Consider the following 17,228-nt stretch of genomic DNA (forward strand, 5'->3'; position numbering starts at 1 on the left):
GACACAGAGGCCACACCTCCATCACTGAGCCTGACTGGTACAGAGGCCACACCTATTTCATCAAGACTGACAGATACAGAAGCCACACCTCCTTCATTGAGACTGACAGATACAGAAGCCACTCCTCCTTCATTGAGACTGACAGATACAGAAGCCACTCCTCCTTTATTGAGACTGACAGATACAGAAGCCACGCCTCCTTCACTGAGACTGACAGATACAGAAACCACTCCTCCTTAATTGTAAATGACAGATACAGAAACCACTCCTCCTTCACTGAGACTGACAGATACAGAAGCCACACCTCTTTCACTGAGACTGCCAGATACAGACGCCACACCTCCTTCATTGAGACTGACAGATACAGAAGCCACGCCTCCTTCACTGAGACTGACAGATACAGAAGCCACGCCTCCTTCACTGAGACTGACAGATACAGAAGCCACGCCTCCTTCACTGAGACTGACAGATACAGAAGCCACGCCTCCTTCACTGAGACTGACAGATACAGAAGCCACTCCTCCTTAATTGAGACTGACAGATACAGAAGCCACGCCTCCTTCACTGCCAGATACAGAAGCCACACCTCCTTCACTGAGACTGACAGATACAGAAGCCACACCTCTTTCACTGAGACTGCCAGATACAGAGGCCACACCTCCTTCATTGAGACTGACAGATACAGAAGCCAAGCCTCCTTCACTGAGACTGACAGATACAGAAGCCACGCCTCCTTCACTGAGACTGACAGATACAGAAGCCACGCCTCCTTCACTGAGACTGACAGATACAGAACCCACTCCTCAATTGAGACTGACAGATACAGAAACCACTCCTCCTTAATTGAGACTGACAGATACAGAAGCCACACCTCCTTCACTGAGACTGACAGATACAGAAGCCACACCTCTTTCACTGAGACTGACAGATACAGAAGCCACACCTCCTTCACTGAGACTGACAGATACAGAAGCCACACCTCTTTCACTGAGACTGCCAGATACAGAGGCCACACCTCCTTCATTGAGACTGACAGATACAGAAGCCAAGCCTCCTTCACTGAGATTGACAGATACAGAAGCCACGCCTCCTTCACTGAGACTGACAGATACAGAACCCACTCCTCCTTAATTGAGACTGACAGATACAGAAGCCACACCTACTTTATTGAGACTGAGAGATACAGAAGCCACACCTCCTTCACTGAGACTGACAGATACAGATGCCACGCCCCCTTCAGTAGTGTTAAAGAGCTCCTATACTAATTGAACTACATTTAGGCTTTAATTAAAAATGATGTAATTAAACTACATCTCTCTCAGAAGAGCCGATGCCATTACGTGTCTCGAGGAAGTGTCTGTCTGGATTAGAACAGAAAAAGGTGTTGTGTTATTGTCTTGGTTTTACAGTAGGTGGTATAAATAAAGAAGCTTCACCAAGTGTGTGTGTGTGTGTGTGTGTGTCTCACTCACACCTCAGCACCCCAGAGACCCAAGACAGCCCCAGAATAGACAGACAGCGGAGGACAAAACAGAAATGAGTGTTAATTCAGCAAATACTCGCTCTCTCTCTCTCTGTCTGTCTTCCATTTAATTGTTTCTCTTTTTTCTCCCTTCCTATTTATTTCCTTCCCATAAATCTTCTACAGCAGAGGTACACACACACACACACGCACACACACACACGCACACCAGTTGTATTTTCTTTGGGTATTATTAAAAATCACAGCTCTGAAGCTGTTTGTTTTTCCATATCTCCGTTCCTCTCTCTCTCTCTCTCTCTCTCTGTCCATCTGCCTATTTGCTTTTCTTTGCTCTCTCTGAATCTTCTTGACGTCTCCATCTCTTTATCTGTCTTCGTCTGTATTTCGCTGCTCCGCTGTCTGACTCTCCATCTGTCTGTCCATGTCTCAGTTTGAGATGTTGTTCCACTCCACACACTTGTATGAGGGAAGTGTGTGAGGATTAAAGGATGAAATTTCCCTGATGCTAAACTGCTAGCTATAAGCATCCTTTAGCGATTAGCCTTGTAGCTCGGGTGTGAAACTGTCTCAGGCGTGATTCGGAGGTAATTACTGTGTGGCGCAGAGAGGACTGTGGAATGGACTGAAGCACTTGTCTTCCTCCTGAATGTGGGGCATTCTCCTTTTACTTGATGACACACTGTATTGTTTTGGAAGAACATAAAGAGGGTCACAGCGAGCGGCGTGCAGGAAGAACAACGAGCTCCGGTTTCATCGTTCATGCTGTTGTTGGCTCAGGGACGTAGTGTGGTTCAGTCGGAGCTCAGCACTCAAGGGTCTTTACTTCACTTACTGCATGAAACCAAATTCCAGAGAGCTGCTAATCCATAATTATTTGTCTCAGTATTAAGACCCTGAACCATCAATCGCTCAGCGGAAAGAGCTGAAAACAACTGCTGAAGCTGAACACCATTTCATTCACAGGTTCAATACAGAGGTGAGAGAGTGGAGATGGAACAAACACCGCTTTTAATCACAGCAGAGCTTCCAAAGTAAAAAAAAACTTGATTGATATCAAACTTTTTTTGATGCTGCCTTCAACTAAAGTTCATAACTCGGAATTTCCGGGTTTCCCTCAACTCCTACTCGGAAAGTTGGGAAGTTCTTCTCAGTCAGGTCCTCATGGCTGCTCACACTGTCAACATGACATTCTACAGAGGCACCCACATTTTTTAAAACTGAAAAATTCAGAGTTCAGGCTTCCCACTTCCGAGTTTAATGCGGCGTCACTTCGGAGCGAGGAGACGTTATGGACAGCGATGTTTTCATGAACAGCTCCTCTGAGCCATAGCTGGTGTCTATTAATAGGTCCTCGAGGGTCACTGACATTTCTGGTGCTGGAAACTCACCATTGTCACCAGGGCATGGTAAAGTTGAGGGGTATAATTTTCCTCCGCTTGAAAAAGAAATGCCCCTATAACCAGACTTCACTTCCCCCCCAGCCCCCACCCCTACTGAGTGAGGATCCGGTGAAGATCCTGCCAGGACACCAGCACTGACGGTGGGAAGATCTCTCAAGGACTGGCAGTTTGTGAGTGTGGGATGGTGTGTGTGTGTGTGTGTGTGTGTGTGTGTGTGTGTGTGTGTGTGTGTGTGTGTGTGTGTGTGTGCGCAGTCCAGATGGCTCCATGCTCACTTCCTGCTGCCAGTCCTATGACTGATTCTGTAGCTGAAATGCAAAACACTGTGCGCTCATAAAACCAGACTTGATTTCATCACAGTCATATACATTTATCACCTTTTATCATTTACGCCATTATCCTTTATTCCTTTTTTTAATATTTATGCAAAACAGCGCATTCTTATGAGCCAAAAGTGACCTGGGCAATAACAGATACACAACATGCACACAGAGAACCGAACTCAGCGTCAATATCAGTCCTCATCTTCTGTCTTCTCTCCTCATAAATACAGCATCTCTCACTTTTACTCATCTTTCTTTCTTTAGTTCTTTCACTTCATACAACTGTTTCATTTTGCATGATGTTCGGCACAAAGACTGATACTCACTCCCCGGCCACTTTAATAGGAACTTGTTGTTGGTTCTAAGATCCCTGTTCTTGGCTGCAGGAGTGGAACCCACTGTGTTCTTCTGCTGTTGCATGCTGAGATGCTTTTCTGCTCACCACAGATGTAAAGAGTGATTATATGAGTTACTATATCCTTCCTGGCAAAAAACCTTGAACCAATCTGTCCATTTTCTGATCTCTGACCCTCTCTAATCAGCAAGGCGTTTGTTTCCACCCACAGAATTGTCGCTCACTCACTCGATGATGTTTTTTGTTTCCTGCACCATTCTGTATAAGCTCTAGAGCCTGTTGTGTGTGAAAACCCCAGGAGGTCAGCAGTTTCTGAAATACTCAAACCTTCACGCTCCATCCGGCTCAAACCAACCAACACCCATACTGTACCCCAGTGAAAGAAAGAAAGTCACACTTCACTGTGAGATCACAATTTTCCCTGTTCTGATGTTTGAACGTTGTGAACATTAACCGAAGCTCTTGATTTGTATCTGTATGATTTGATGCGTCGTGCTGCTGTCGAGCGATCGGCTGATTAGAGACCTGCAGAAAACAAACAGCAGGTGGATGTAGGGGTGTTCCTAATAAAGTGGCTGGTGAGTGTCAAGTAAGGGAAATTCAATGGTGGTCTTTTCTTAATTAGAAAAAAAACAAAATCCTGACAAGTGAAAGAGTCACATGATCAAATTCTGGTCTCTGATTGGTCAGATAAAGAAAAGTGCCTAACCAAATTTTTTAAAAAATAGTTCAAAATTATGTAACAAATTCTCAGTGCAACAGCTGGCTTTCTTTCTTTCTTTCTTAGTCCTCTCTCTCTCTGTCTCTGTCTGCCCTCCTCTACCTTCCCATCTTTTCTTGTCCTAATTACCCCTTTCTAACTCTCTCTCCATACATCCATTCCCTCTCTCTCTCTCTCTCTCCCCCATACATCCATTCCCCCTCCCTCTCTCTCTCTCCATACATCCATTCCCCCTCCCTCTCTCTCTCTCTCCATACATCCATTCCCCCTCCCTCTCTCTCTCTCCATACATCCATTCCCTCTCTCTCTCTCTCTCCCCATACATCCATTCCCCCTCCCTCTCCATACATCCATTCCCTCTCTCTCTCTCTCTCTCTCTCTCTCTCTCCCATACATCCATTTCCCCTCCCTCTCTCTCTCCCATACATCCATTCCCTCTCTCTCTCTCCCATACATCCATTCCCCCTCCCTTCCTCTCTCTCTCTCCCATACATCCATTCCCCCTCCCTTCCTCTCTCTCTCTCTCTCTCTCTCCATACATCCATTCCCCCTCCCTCCCTCTCTCTCTCTCTCTCTCTCCATACATCCACTTCCCCTCCCTCTCTCCCTCCCTCTCTCTCTCCATGCATCCATTCCCCCTCCCTCTCTCTCTCCATACATCCATTCCCCCCCCTCTCTCCATGAATCCATTCCCCCTCTCTCTCTCTCTCTCTCCATGCATCCATTCCCCCTCCCTCCCTCCCTCCATGCATCCATTCCCCCTCCATCTCTCTCTCTCTCCATACATCCATTCCCCCTCCCTCTCTCTCTCTCTCTCTCCATACATCCATTCCCCCTCCCTCCCTCCCTCCCTCCCTCCCTCTCCATACATCCATTCCCCCCTCTCCATGCATATTCCCCCTCCCTCTCTCTCTCTCTCTCTCTCTCTCTCTCTCCATACATCCATTCCCCCTCCCTCCCTCCCTACATCCATTCCCCCTCCCTCCCTCCCTACATCCATTCCCCCTCCCTCTCTCCCTCTCTCTCTCCATGCATCCATTCCCCCTCCCTCTCTCCCTCTCTCTCTCTCCATACATCCATTCCCCCTCTCTCTCTCCATGCATCCATTCCCCCTCCCTCTCTCTCTCTCTCTCTCTCCATGCATCCATTCCCCCTCTCTCTCTCCATACATCCATTCCCCCTCTCTCTCCATGCATCCATTCCCCCTCTCTCTCTCTCTCTCTCTCTATACATCCATTCCCCCTCTCTCTCTCCATGCATCCATTCCCCCTCTCTCTCTCTCTCTCTCCGTGCATCCATTCCCCCTCCCTCTCTCTCTCTCTCTCTCCATACATCAATTCCCCCTCCCCCATACATCCATTCCGCCACCCTCTCTCTCTCTCCATACATCAATTTCCCCCCCTCTCTCTCTCCATACATCCATTCCCCCCTCTCTCTATATACATCCATTCCCCCTCCCTCTCTCTCTCCATGCATCCATTCCCCCTCCCTCTCTCTCCATACATCCATTCCCCCTCCCTCTCTCTCCATACATCCATTCCCCCTCCCTCTCTCTCCATACATCCATTCCCCCTCCCTCTCTCTCCATACATCCATTCCCCCCTCTCTCCATGCATCCATTCCCCCCTCTCTCTATATATATATATACATCCATTCCCCCTCCCCATACATCCATTCCCCCCTCTCTCTCTCTCGCTATATATATATATATATATATATATATATATATATATATATATATATACATACATCCATTCCCCCTCCCCATACATCCATTCCCCCTCTCTCTCTCCATGCATCCATTCCCCCTCCCTCTCTCTCTCTTTCTCTCTCCATACATCCATTCCCCCTCCCCATACATCCATTCCCCCTCCCCCATACATCCATTCCCCCTCCCTCCCTCTCTCTCTCTCTCTCCATACATACATCCCCCCCCCCCCCCCCCCGGCATGGTGGAGGATTGCAGGAAAATCTATAAATAGAGACTTGCCCGATGGCTGAGTGCTTGAGGTGCTGCATGCTGTAGGAGAGACCAGTAAAGTGTGTCCACATCTCTCTCTCTCTCTCTCAGAGCCGTTCTGTCTTATTCCATCCTCATCTGTCACACACATAACCACAGACGCCTCACTTTCTCTTTCACTCCCTCATTGTGTGTGTGTGCGTGTGTTCAGGATTATAAAAGAGTTATGAAACTATTAAACCGATTTCTTCATACTGTCTAATTCGATTTTGTTTCTTTTCATGAAATCACAGCATCATGCCGCTTTGTCGCTCACTCAGGTGAATGCAGGATGATTGTAGAACACTTAATGAGCCAGTGGGCGGAGCATCTGAGTCTGACTCGCTTGCTAACGTAATGTATCGTTGCAGTGTAACAATGCATCCAGATTTTTGAAAAGTTCTCCGAGATGGAGTTCCGTGATGTCGTTTCAAAATGGCGGCGAAGATGGTCCAGAAATTAGAACAACAAACAGGAGTGTGTGTCTGAAGCTTTTACACTGACCTTCAAGTTTCGATTCATCTTTAAAAATTTAAAATACAGGAGAAACACAAGATAACTGAAGGGTTCCTTTGTTTTGTGCAACAGTTTAATCCTCGTGCAAACATTCACTTCTCAGATAAATGAAACAGGAGCTAAACTAATATATATATGGGTATTTTTTTAATTTACAAAAACGCTAAACAAACGCTCGTTTAGCATAACCGGCCATTTTTTTCAACAAGTGGACCCTCTCAGGTCTCAAATTCCCAGCTGTCATGAACGAAGGATAATTTGGTAGCTTATGCAAGCCATGAGCCTTAATTAGCCAACTAGCTATGATATTTAGTGGTTCAGAAAAACTGCCAGCTACCAGCGCGGGATCATTTCATGCTAACTCCAATAAAATAGCATGCATGAATCATATGAGTTAGTGCACTAAAGGTTTTGACGTACAGTGGTGCTTGAAAGTTTGTGAACCCTTTAGAATTTTCTATATTTCTGCATAAATATGACCTAAAACATCATCAGATTTTCACACAAGTCCGAAAAGTAGATAAAGAGAACCCAGTTAAACAAATGAGACAAAAATATTATACTTGGTCATTTATTTATTGAGGAAAATGATCCAATATTACATATCTGTGAGTGGCAAAAGTATGTGAACATCTAGGATTAGCAGTTAATTTGAAGGTGAAATTAGAGTCAGGTGTTTTCAATCAATGGGATGACAATCAGGTGTGAGTGGGCACCCTGTTTTATTTAAAGAACAGGGATCTATCAAAGTCTGATCTTCACAACACATGTTTGTGGAAGTGTATCCTGGCACAAACAAAGGAGATTTCTGAGGACCTCAGAAAAAGCGTTGTTGATGCTCATCAGGCTGGAAAAGGTTACAAAACCATCTCTAAAGAGTTTGGACTCCACCAATCCACAGTCAGACAGATTGTGTACAAATGGAGGAAATCCAAAACCATTGTTACCCTCCCCAGGAGTGGTCGACCAACAAAGATCACTCCAAGAGCAAGGCGTGTAATAGTCGGCGAGGTCACAAAGGACCCCAGGGTAACTTCTAAGCAACTGAAGGCCTCTCTCACATTGGCTAATGTTAGAGTCCACCATCAGGAGAACACTGAACAACAATGGTGTGCATGGCAGGGTTGCAAGAAGAAAGTAACTGCTCTCCAAAAAGAACATTGCTGCTCATCTGCAGTTTGCTAAAGATCACGTGGACAAGCCAGAAGGCTATTGGAAAAATGTTTTGTGGACGGATGAGACCAAAATAGAACTTTGTGGTTTAAATGAGAAGTGTTATGTTTGGAGAAAGGAAAACACTGCATTCCAGCATAAGAACCTTATCCCATCTGTGAAACATGGTGGTGGTAGTATCATGGTTTGGGCCTGTTTTGCTGCATCTGGGCCAGGACAGCTTGCCGTCATTGATGGAACAATGAATTCTGAATTATACCAGCGAATTCTAAAGGAAAATGTCAGGACATCTGTCCATGAACTGAATCTCAAGAGAAGGTGGGTCATGCAGCAAGACAACGACCCTAAGCACACAAGTCGTTCTACCAAAGAATGGTTAAAGAAGAATAAAGTTAATGTTTTGGAATGGCCAAGTCAAAGTCCTGACCTTAATCCAATGGAAATGTTGTGGAAGGACCTGAAGCGAGCAGTTCATGTGAGGAAACCCACCACCATCCCAGAGTTGAAGCTGTTCTGTACGGAGGAACGGGCTAAAATTCCTCCAAGCCGGTGTGCAGGACTGATCAACAGTTACCGCAAATGTTTAGTTGCAGTTATTGCTGCACAAGGGGGTCACACCAGATACTGAAAGCAAAGGTTCACATACTTTTACCACTCACAGATATGTAATATTGGATCATTTTCCTTAATGAATAAATGACAGAGTATAATATTTTTGTCTCATTTGTTTAACTGGGTTCTCTTTATCTATGATGTTTTAGGTCATATTTATGCAAAAATATAGAAAATTCTAAAGGTTCATAAACTTTCAAGCACCACTGTATGTTGAATATCAATGGCATCCAGAACGTGATGCGTGTCGAGGGTCTTTTTGACACAGAGACAGTTCAAGAATGTGGTGACAAAGGCACAAAGGAAATGGAGATGTTCTGTTTAAGACACATAACACATCTATCATCGTCTCTATTTCCCCGTTGATCTCCAAAGCAGTGACTGTCTTTCCTCCATTGAGCACCGAGGTCACACTCAGCCGTCGCTTTATCTTTTTTCCCCTTTGTCATCCTCACTCTTTCTTTCTATCTGTTATCTGTCAGGCTCTTTATTTCTTTATTCTTTCTCTTTTTTTGTCCAGTCTCAGCTACACCGCTCTGTGTGGCTCAGTCATCTTTACCTCCTTTACATCCCACATTAGCAGAATCACTAGACAGCGCTAACACGTGCCAAGGAAACTGACAGAGAGAACATGGCGAAGTCTGCTGAGCTCTTACCTCACTGAGGTGTGGGTTGGGGTTGAAGCCGCACTGGTTACACACTGTGGCGCGACACTGCGTGCACGTGTTGCAGTTCGGCTGTCCGTCCGTGACACCCGTCAGGTCAGCTGTCTTACACACTGGGCACAGCTTACTGCTGGGCATTGGGGCAATCTGGGGCAAAGAGTAGGGCGATTTAGGGCCACCCGCTTCCCCCTGAGGGCTCTTCCTGGGAGAGTGGCTCTGATCGGGGATGCCGCCAACCAACCCCCCCGGTTTGGGCCCATTACTGGGGTCTGTATGGGGGGGTTTGCCTTGGATGCTGTCAGAAAGAACAAGAAACAAAAAGGAAATCAGTGTACCGAATCTGAATCACTTTACTGCAAACAGACTCAGGGAGTCAGTGTCATGAGGCAGAATCACATGACTTCGACAGACACAAGGATTCAGGATACTGAATCAGAATCATGTGTCATATGAATCATTGTATTAATGTAGGACAGCAATTTGCTGAATCAGAATCATTTTAATTCACTGGACTCAAACTTTCAGCCTACTGAATCATTAATCTGAAATCATAATTTTATTCAGCGGAGTCAAAGAAACAGTGTACTGAAGATCACTTTCAATATGAATCATTTTATTTACTAGAATAAGTCAAACTAGTGTGAAGAATAAGAATCACTTTTGGCGCTTTTACTGTGTGACAAAGTCGAATCTACGGAGGCTGACAGGAGCCCAAATTCTGCAGATACAGAAAGCATGTGCAAAATCAGAAACATTGCAATACTCCGAAAACACAACAGACACGGTTTACAACAAAACAGAAATGTCTCCTAGGGACGTGGGACAGAAACACTAGAGGTTGTTTTAACAGCTGCACGTCCTGAAACCACGGTTAATCTCGGGGCGTGGCTTTACAGGAGACACATTGCAGTAACTGTGTCCCAAGTGTGGTTTTTTGGTATTTGCAGCACGTTGGTCCCTGTCAGTGACTGCAAGAATCATTTTATTGAGCCGAACTCAAGGAATCAGACTACTATATTAGAAACACATTTATTCATTTATTCAGCACAATGCAAAAACTATAGACATGAATCAGAAAATCTTTAAAAATGAAATTATTTCATTCACCACAGTGAGGGAGTGTGTCCTGAACCAGCAACGCTTTAAGCAGATTCAGAGAATCACTGACCTAAATCAGATTTACTTTTATTTGACAAAAGCTGTGATATATATGCGTGCCACTTTATTAGGAACACCCTTACATCCACCTGCTGTTTTCTGCAGTTCTCTAATCAGCCGATCGCTCGACAGCAGCACGATGCATCAAATCATGCAGATAGGAATCAAGCGCTTTAGTTAATGTTCACAATGTTCAAACATCAGAATGGGAAAAATTGTGATCTCACTTTCTTTCACTGTGGTATGGGTGTTGGTTGGTTTGTGCCAGATGGAGCGTGAAGGTTTGAGTATTTCAGAAGCTGCTGATCTCCTGGGGTTTTCACACACAACAGGCTCTAGAGTTTACACAGAATGGTGCGGAAAACAAAAAACACTGCGAGTGAGCGACAGTTCTGTGGGTGGAAACAAACGCCTTGTTGATAAGAGAGGGTCAGAGGGGAATGGACAGACTGGTTCAAGCTTTTGTGCCAGGAAGGATACAGTAACTCATATAATCACTCTTTACAACCGTGGTGAGCAGAAAAGCATCTCAGCATGCAACAGCAGAAGAACACATTGGGTTCCACTCCTGCAGTCAAGAACAGGGATCTCAGAATCAACAAGTTCCGATTAAAGTGACCGGGGAGTGTGTATATAAATATATATTTTGTTCAGTACGACATGAAATAACAACAGACTGCTTAAACTTCGTCCATGTGTGTCAGAGTTTGTCATGTTTGCTGCGATTAAAGCTCTCCTGTAGCTCCGACACGTACCTCTGACAACTTAAAAGGTGACAGAGGCTTAATTAATCTATCAATACAAACCGCATTTCTGTGCACAGGACAGAAAATTAACTGACAGGAACAGGTGTGACAGGAAGGCCGGGGTGTAGGAGCACGTGCTCAGTGCTCCATCTCAGACACGAGTAAACACAGATTATTTGAGGGAAAAAAAAGATCCACAAGAAGAGATAATGAAATATCACAGTGAGATTCAAGCTGCAGAGAAGAAAGGCACAGGCGTGTCAAGCGTACCGACTCTCCACGGCTGAAATCACCATTTTTCCACGAGGAAGAGTGACTCAGCAGGAAAACGTCGGCGACAGAGCAAGCGGGAATGAAAAAGTAAGCGAGCCGGGAGCTGAAATGGAGCATGAAGGCGATCTCATCAGGTCTGGAGAGAAACGTGCGCTGAACACATTCAGATCTGGCAGCCGCGTTCGCCCAACCTTAAAATAAATACAATTGGATGTGAAATGTACAAATATGATTTACAGTCGATTCATTTCAACTGCAGTTAACATGGCTTCACAAAATTTCATTCCGGCTCAACCACGAGGCTGGGTGTTTTTTTTCCCCTAAAATTGATTTTTTTTTTTTTTTTGCTGCAGTTGTTTATCTTTATGCTCCTAGTTATTTCATTACTTTGTCTTTCCACATCTGCTGTGTGAATTTTTCAAGACCCCTGCTGTCTACTGCACATTATTCTCACGTGTACGGAATACACAGTTGTGGAGCGCATGTTCATTAGAAATCATAGCTGCTTGTGTGATGAAGATCTGAATCTTTTGAATCATTGGACTCACTAAAATGATTCATTCCATTTGAATCAGTCACCAGGTTGTTATGATGACCGAACTCCAGGTGATTGTTCACGTCCTGTGTCGCTTTGCGATACGGAACCAGAGATCCGCTCACTGCGGAAGCATGTTGCTGCCACTCCAGAAAAAGAAACATGGATCAATATCAGGTTCTAACCTGAAAAGTTTATTCTGAAAATGTTTATCATGTGATAATAAAATACAGACTTATCTCATGATAGCAAGAAACTGTTTTTATTATAACAATATACTATTTATCTGACGCATCCTTATTATGAGGTATGTCACGATATATCATAAATCGCAACACAAATTTATGATGATTTGAATTGATGTAATAAAAATGAATCGTGATTATTATCAGGCTGCGTAATCTCTGAGGTTTTCTGAGCTGTAACTGCATTGTTTAGACAGCAGAGGGCGCACACAATAGCTGGAATAGATGACTTGCAACCACGTGATCAAATGTGCTACGTCATGAGCGTCCGCCATGATGGTGGATAGACAAAGCAACTAGGATAACAGCCACTGAAAGCGTGTCTGTAAACAATGCTGAATTTTCTCAGTATTACCACGATTTGAACAATCGAGCAAAGATTCGATACAAAGAGAAGATAGATATGTGTGGTTTTGATCCATATTATTTTAAAAAGTCAGACTTTTCTGAAGACGGGGGCGGCACGGTGGTGTAGTGGTTAGCACTGTCGCCTCACAGCAAGAAGGTCCGGGTTCGAGCCCCGTGGCCGGCGAGGGCCTTTCTGTGCGGAGTTTGCATGTTCTCCCCGTGTCCGCGTGGGTTTCCTCCGGGTGCTCCGGTTTCCCCCACAGTCCAAAGACATGCAGGTTAGGTTAACTGGTGACTCTAAATTGAGCGTAGGTGTGAATGTGAGTGTGAATGGTTGTCTGTGTCTATGTGTCAGCCCTGTGATGACCTGGCGACTTGTCCAGGGTGTACCCCGCCTTTCGCCCGTAGTCAGCTGGGATAGGCTCCAGCTCGCCTGCGACCCTGTAGAACAGGATAAAGCGGCTAGAGATAATGAGATGAGATGAGATGAGACTTTTCTGAAGACGCTTCTACCGACCATCGAGTACGAATACAAGTAATTTCATCCAAAGCCTTTTTCATACGCACTATCAATTATTTTATATTTCAGGTATTTGTTTCTTCAAAAAAAAGGAGGAATTATCAGTGGAATTCGACCATAGCAAAACACATTATTGGAACGCAAATGAGTGCCATAGTACGTGTGCTTCGACACTAAAGAGCGTACCAAGGGGGGTAACCACGTCGGCCCGTGCCACTTGCTGATCCTGGGATGAGTTTAACTCCCTTGTCACTACAAGCTGCTCACTTGCATATCTATGTTTCCGGCTGGATTATATTAAATCTTCAGGTGCGGAGCAGCGCTCTCGCAGGGGCTTCGTTCACAAATCCCGGGCCGAAGCACGGTCCTACCAACCCGAGACTGTGCTCTTTTGAAGGGGAGGCTTAGAGGGAGGTGCTTGTAAAATTTGGTTTCACTGCAGGCTCCGCTGGCCGAGTTGTTAATTTTTAAAGCCGGCTGGATCATGTCGGCGCTGAGCAGCGCTCTTGCGGGGCTTTTGTTCGCGAACACCGGAATACCTGAAATAAAAAATAATTGATAGTGCATATGAAAAAGGCTTTGGATGAAATGTCTTAACTATTGGACGAAATGGTCATTGGATGAAGTGTCCTGATCCCCTCTTCTCCTCTCCGTACTAAGCCTCAGAGTTCCCTCGCCCTCTTTCCGAATCACGGATGGAATTCTAAAAAATCGGAACGTGCCACGGTCACGAGTCCTGTTGTGAACACCACCATATACAGTACAAAGATATGGCAGAGCTAAAAGAACGCTCAAAGCAGTGGAAAAACAAAGAGACTTGCGCACGCGTGACTATGTTTTGTATGGAATGTCGCTTAACCCTGCATTTATATCTCCGCCAACATGGCCGACATCCGGGTTTCTATTTTGCTTTGACATCACTTGCAAGTCAAGGATACATGACTTCACCACAGGTGGAAGTAACGCAGCTCTAATGTCACAAAAACACAAAAAACAGATGTAAAATGTGAAAGAGCTGTTGTGTGATTGTGTACAAATAGATTTCACAAGAAATCAGAGCTCTCTCTTCCTTTTACTGCTGAAAGATAAAGAAAAGAGAAACAAATGGAGGGAGAATAAATGTTCATAAAAGCTTACTAAGAAAATGAATATTTGTGATTAACATTTTTGCTTTTAATAAAAGGAATATTTTAGTTAATAGGGTGTTATATTTTACTCCAACCTTCACAAATGTGGGTAAATAATTGTTGGTTATTAAGAAAATGAAACAATTTTTTTTATTTAACAAAAAATATTTAAGTTGATGAATACGAAAATAAATGTTGCATGTTTTGGTAATAAAATTTTTTTCATTGAATATTTTTTTCAAAAATATCGTGGGAAAATCGAATTGTGAACCCAATATTGTGAATCGAATCAAATTGAATCATGAATTGGGTGAATCATCACATGTCTGATTACTACAGGATCCTCCCGTGTGCTCAATAACTGCAGAACTTTGCTGTGTCTCAACCCAAGCATGAAACCGAATTTAATCAAATGGTGTAAATGAGCCGTATTCCTCACTTTCTCCATCCTCCACACACCGAGTTTCATCACCAAACAAGATAAATTATGATTAGTTATCATGTAATAGCAAGATAAATCATATATTCTTATAAAAAGAAAAGTTAAAACGTGAAAAACATCTTATCACAATAATCTGATGCGTTTTTCTTTTCTCTATCCTGGCAGCGATCCACCTCCGTCACCCACAGTGACAGGCGACATCAGCAAACACACAGATTTCTTTTAATTCTCTGTAAATGACGGCGCGATGACGCTGTAAAGCCCGTTATATCCACAGACCTACAGCACTACTGACGTCTAACGTCCCCCGATTCTCCAATGCGTTCCTCTCTGAGTTTCTGCTGCATTCAATTTAACTCATTATGTCGTCAGGTGAAATGACATTGATCGTGATGTCGTCTTCCCACGGCTTCGAAAGAACACTTTCAGGATATTTATATACACTTTAATGGAAAGGAAGAAAGTTTCTCCAAAAAAGTCTGTTTTTATTAAAACTTTATCTCATATTACGATGCACAGTAAAATTAGAATATTATATAATCCCCTCTGTCTTTCAGAATGTATTTGCATTTTTGTGTTTGTTCACAATCTCAGGGGTTTAAATGAGTGAAAATGTCTCGAGCAGCGATGAGATCAAACCTGCATCTGTCTCACTCGATATCTCTCTTTCTCCTTTTTAATTAGAAACACTGAAATCGCAGCAGGTATCTTTTTGCTGAGTTTCCACAGAGCCCAAAGATCTTTCCGTGTGTGTGTGTGTGTGTGTGTGTGTGTGTTCCTGGTCACTACAGGTGATTTATCGTCGTTATGCAGACGAACAAACAGTGTTCCATGAAAACACAATGGTTTGAATTCGCAAAGCAATTAGAGAACTGAGTCGAGCACACACACACACACACACACACACACACACACACAAAATGATGGATTTCAGACAGGACTAAAGTAAGCAAAAATCAAAAAAGCAACTCTGACAGCATCAGTGAGTCAGAACAGTGTGTGTGTGTCTTTAGCATCTGTCAGGTTGATGCTAATCACCATGAGCTAGCATGTTGACCAGTCATGCTGTGGTTTCTGACAGTTGAATCTTTCATTTGCCCGTATAAAAGATTTCGCTACATGCTAGCTCGCCAAATCTTACGCTACGATTATTAAATCACTGCTCAGCAACAGCGTTCTCACATTTTAACCACTTGAAAATTAAGTTTGCTTAACTTCTCATGTCAAATGAATAACAACAGCTGATGCGTGTGCAACGACATAACGTGTATGTCAAAAACATGTAGCTAGCATTCATTCATGTGCTTAGCATCATCCCAGTGTTTTCTGTCTGGTTTACATGAAATAACTTTAGCTCGCATACTGAACAACTTCCAACCACACAGTTGATTTTTGTAATGGTTTTGCCTTTAAAGGAGAACTGAAGGCAAATTTTTTTTATTATCAAAATTCTATTTATCTCATTTTATTAAATATAGGAATGCATTTTTGATAGCTATTTTGTCACTGCGGGTGGCATGGTGGTGTAGTGGTTAGCGCTGTCACCTCACAGCAAGAAGGTTCCGGGTTCGAGCCCCATGGCCAGCGAGGGCCTTTCTGTGCGGAGTTTGCATGTTCTCCCCGTGTCCGCGTGGGTTTCCTCCGGGTGCTCCGGTTTCCCCCACAGTCCAAAGACATGCAGGTTAGGTTAACTGGTGACTCTAAATTGAGCGTAGGTGTGAATGTGAGTGTGAATGGTTGTCTGTGTCTATGTGTCAGCCCTGTGATGACCTGGAGACTTGTCCAGGGTGAACCCCGCCTTTCACCCGTAGTCAGCTGGGATAGGCTCCAGCTCGCCTGCGACCCTGTAGAACAGGATAAGCAGCTACAGATAATGGATGGATGGATTTTGTCACTGCTATAGCAAGTTATGAGTATTTGAAATATGCTCTGTAATATATCAGTCCATATGTCAAAGCAATAGCCGTAAATGAGATTCGTTGAGACCTGTGCGATACATCGTAGGACAGAAGTAAAATGTACAGCGGAAATCAACGTGACCAACATCTAACAACATTGTCAAAAGACGCGTGCGCCCTCTTTCGAATGCTGATGTACTGTAATTAAGCCGGAAGTTGCGTTTGTTTTGATAGCAATCAGGAAAATTTGAAAAAAGTCGGCAGTAATCGTCATTTAAACTTGTTTTTGTGCAATATTTCGTTTGGAAAACAGTTTTCAAAATAGCGGCACTGACACCTGGCTGACACTTCACGTTTCGAAGTCTCGCACAAGTCTCGTGAAGATCGCGAGGATAAGCGACGCCTGCCGTGGACCAAACGAACTAAATTCAACACGGCTAAAAACCGAATAGGCCGATAAGTATAATATTTAATTGCAATTAGTTGCCAATACGAGTCACGATATAAGGTTACTAAAACTGAAAATGTAATTAAATAACATGTTAATTAAGAAATAAAGCAAGTTTAAAAATTACTTCAGTTCTCCTTTAAGTTGTCTGTCCAGAAAACTGAACAGCAATGTACTCAGCTCATCTCATTATCTGTAGCCGCTTTATCCTGTTCTACAGGGTCACAGGCAAGCTGGAGCC

The 17,228-nt window shown here is 43.9% G+C and overlaps 1 protein-coding gene across 1 annotated transcript in view; it reads right to left on the minus strand.

Annotated features, from left to right (window-relative positions):
- Positions 1-17,228, minus strand: part of bsnb (bassoon (presynaptic cytomatrix protein) b) — a 92,685-nt gene that overhangs the window by 66,801 nt on the left and 8,656 nt on the right. The window contains exon 2 of the mRNA XM_060910704.1: positions 9,239-9,542. Coding sequence (XP_060766687.1) covers positions 9,239-9,542 — 304 coding nt within the window. The remainder of the gene's footprint in view (positions 1-9,238; positions 9,543-17,228) is intronic.

This window comes from Neoarius graeffei, chromosome 26, assembly GCF_027579695.1.
Source record: "Neoarius graeffei isolate fNeoGra1 chromosome 26, fNeoGra1.pri, whole genome shotgun sequence".
Taxonomy (NCBI): Eukaryota; Metazoa; Chordata; class Actinopteri; order Siluriformes; family Ariidae; genus Neoarius; species Neoarius graeffei.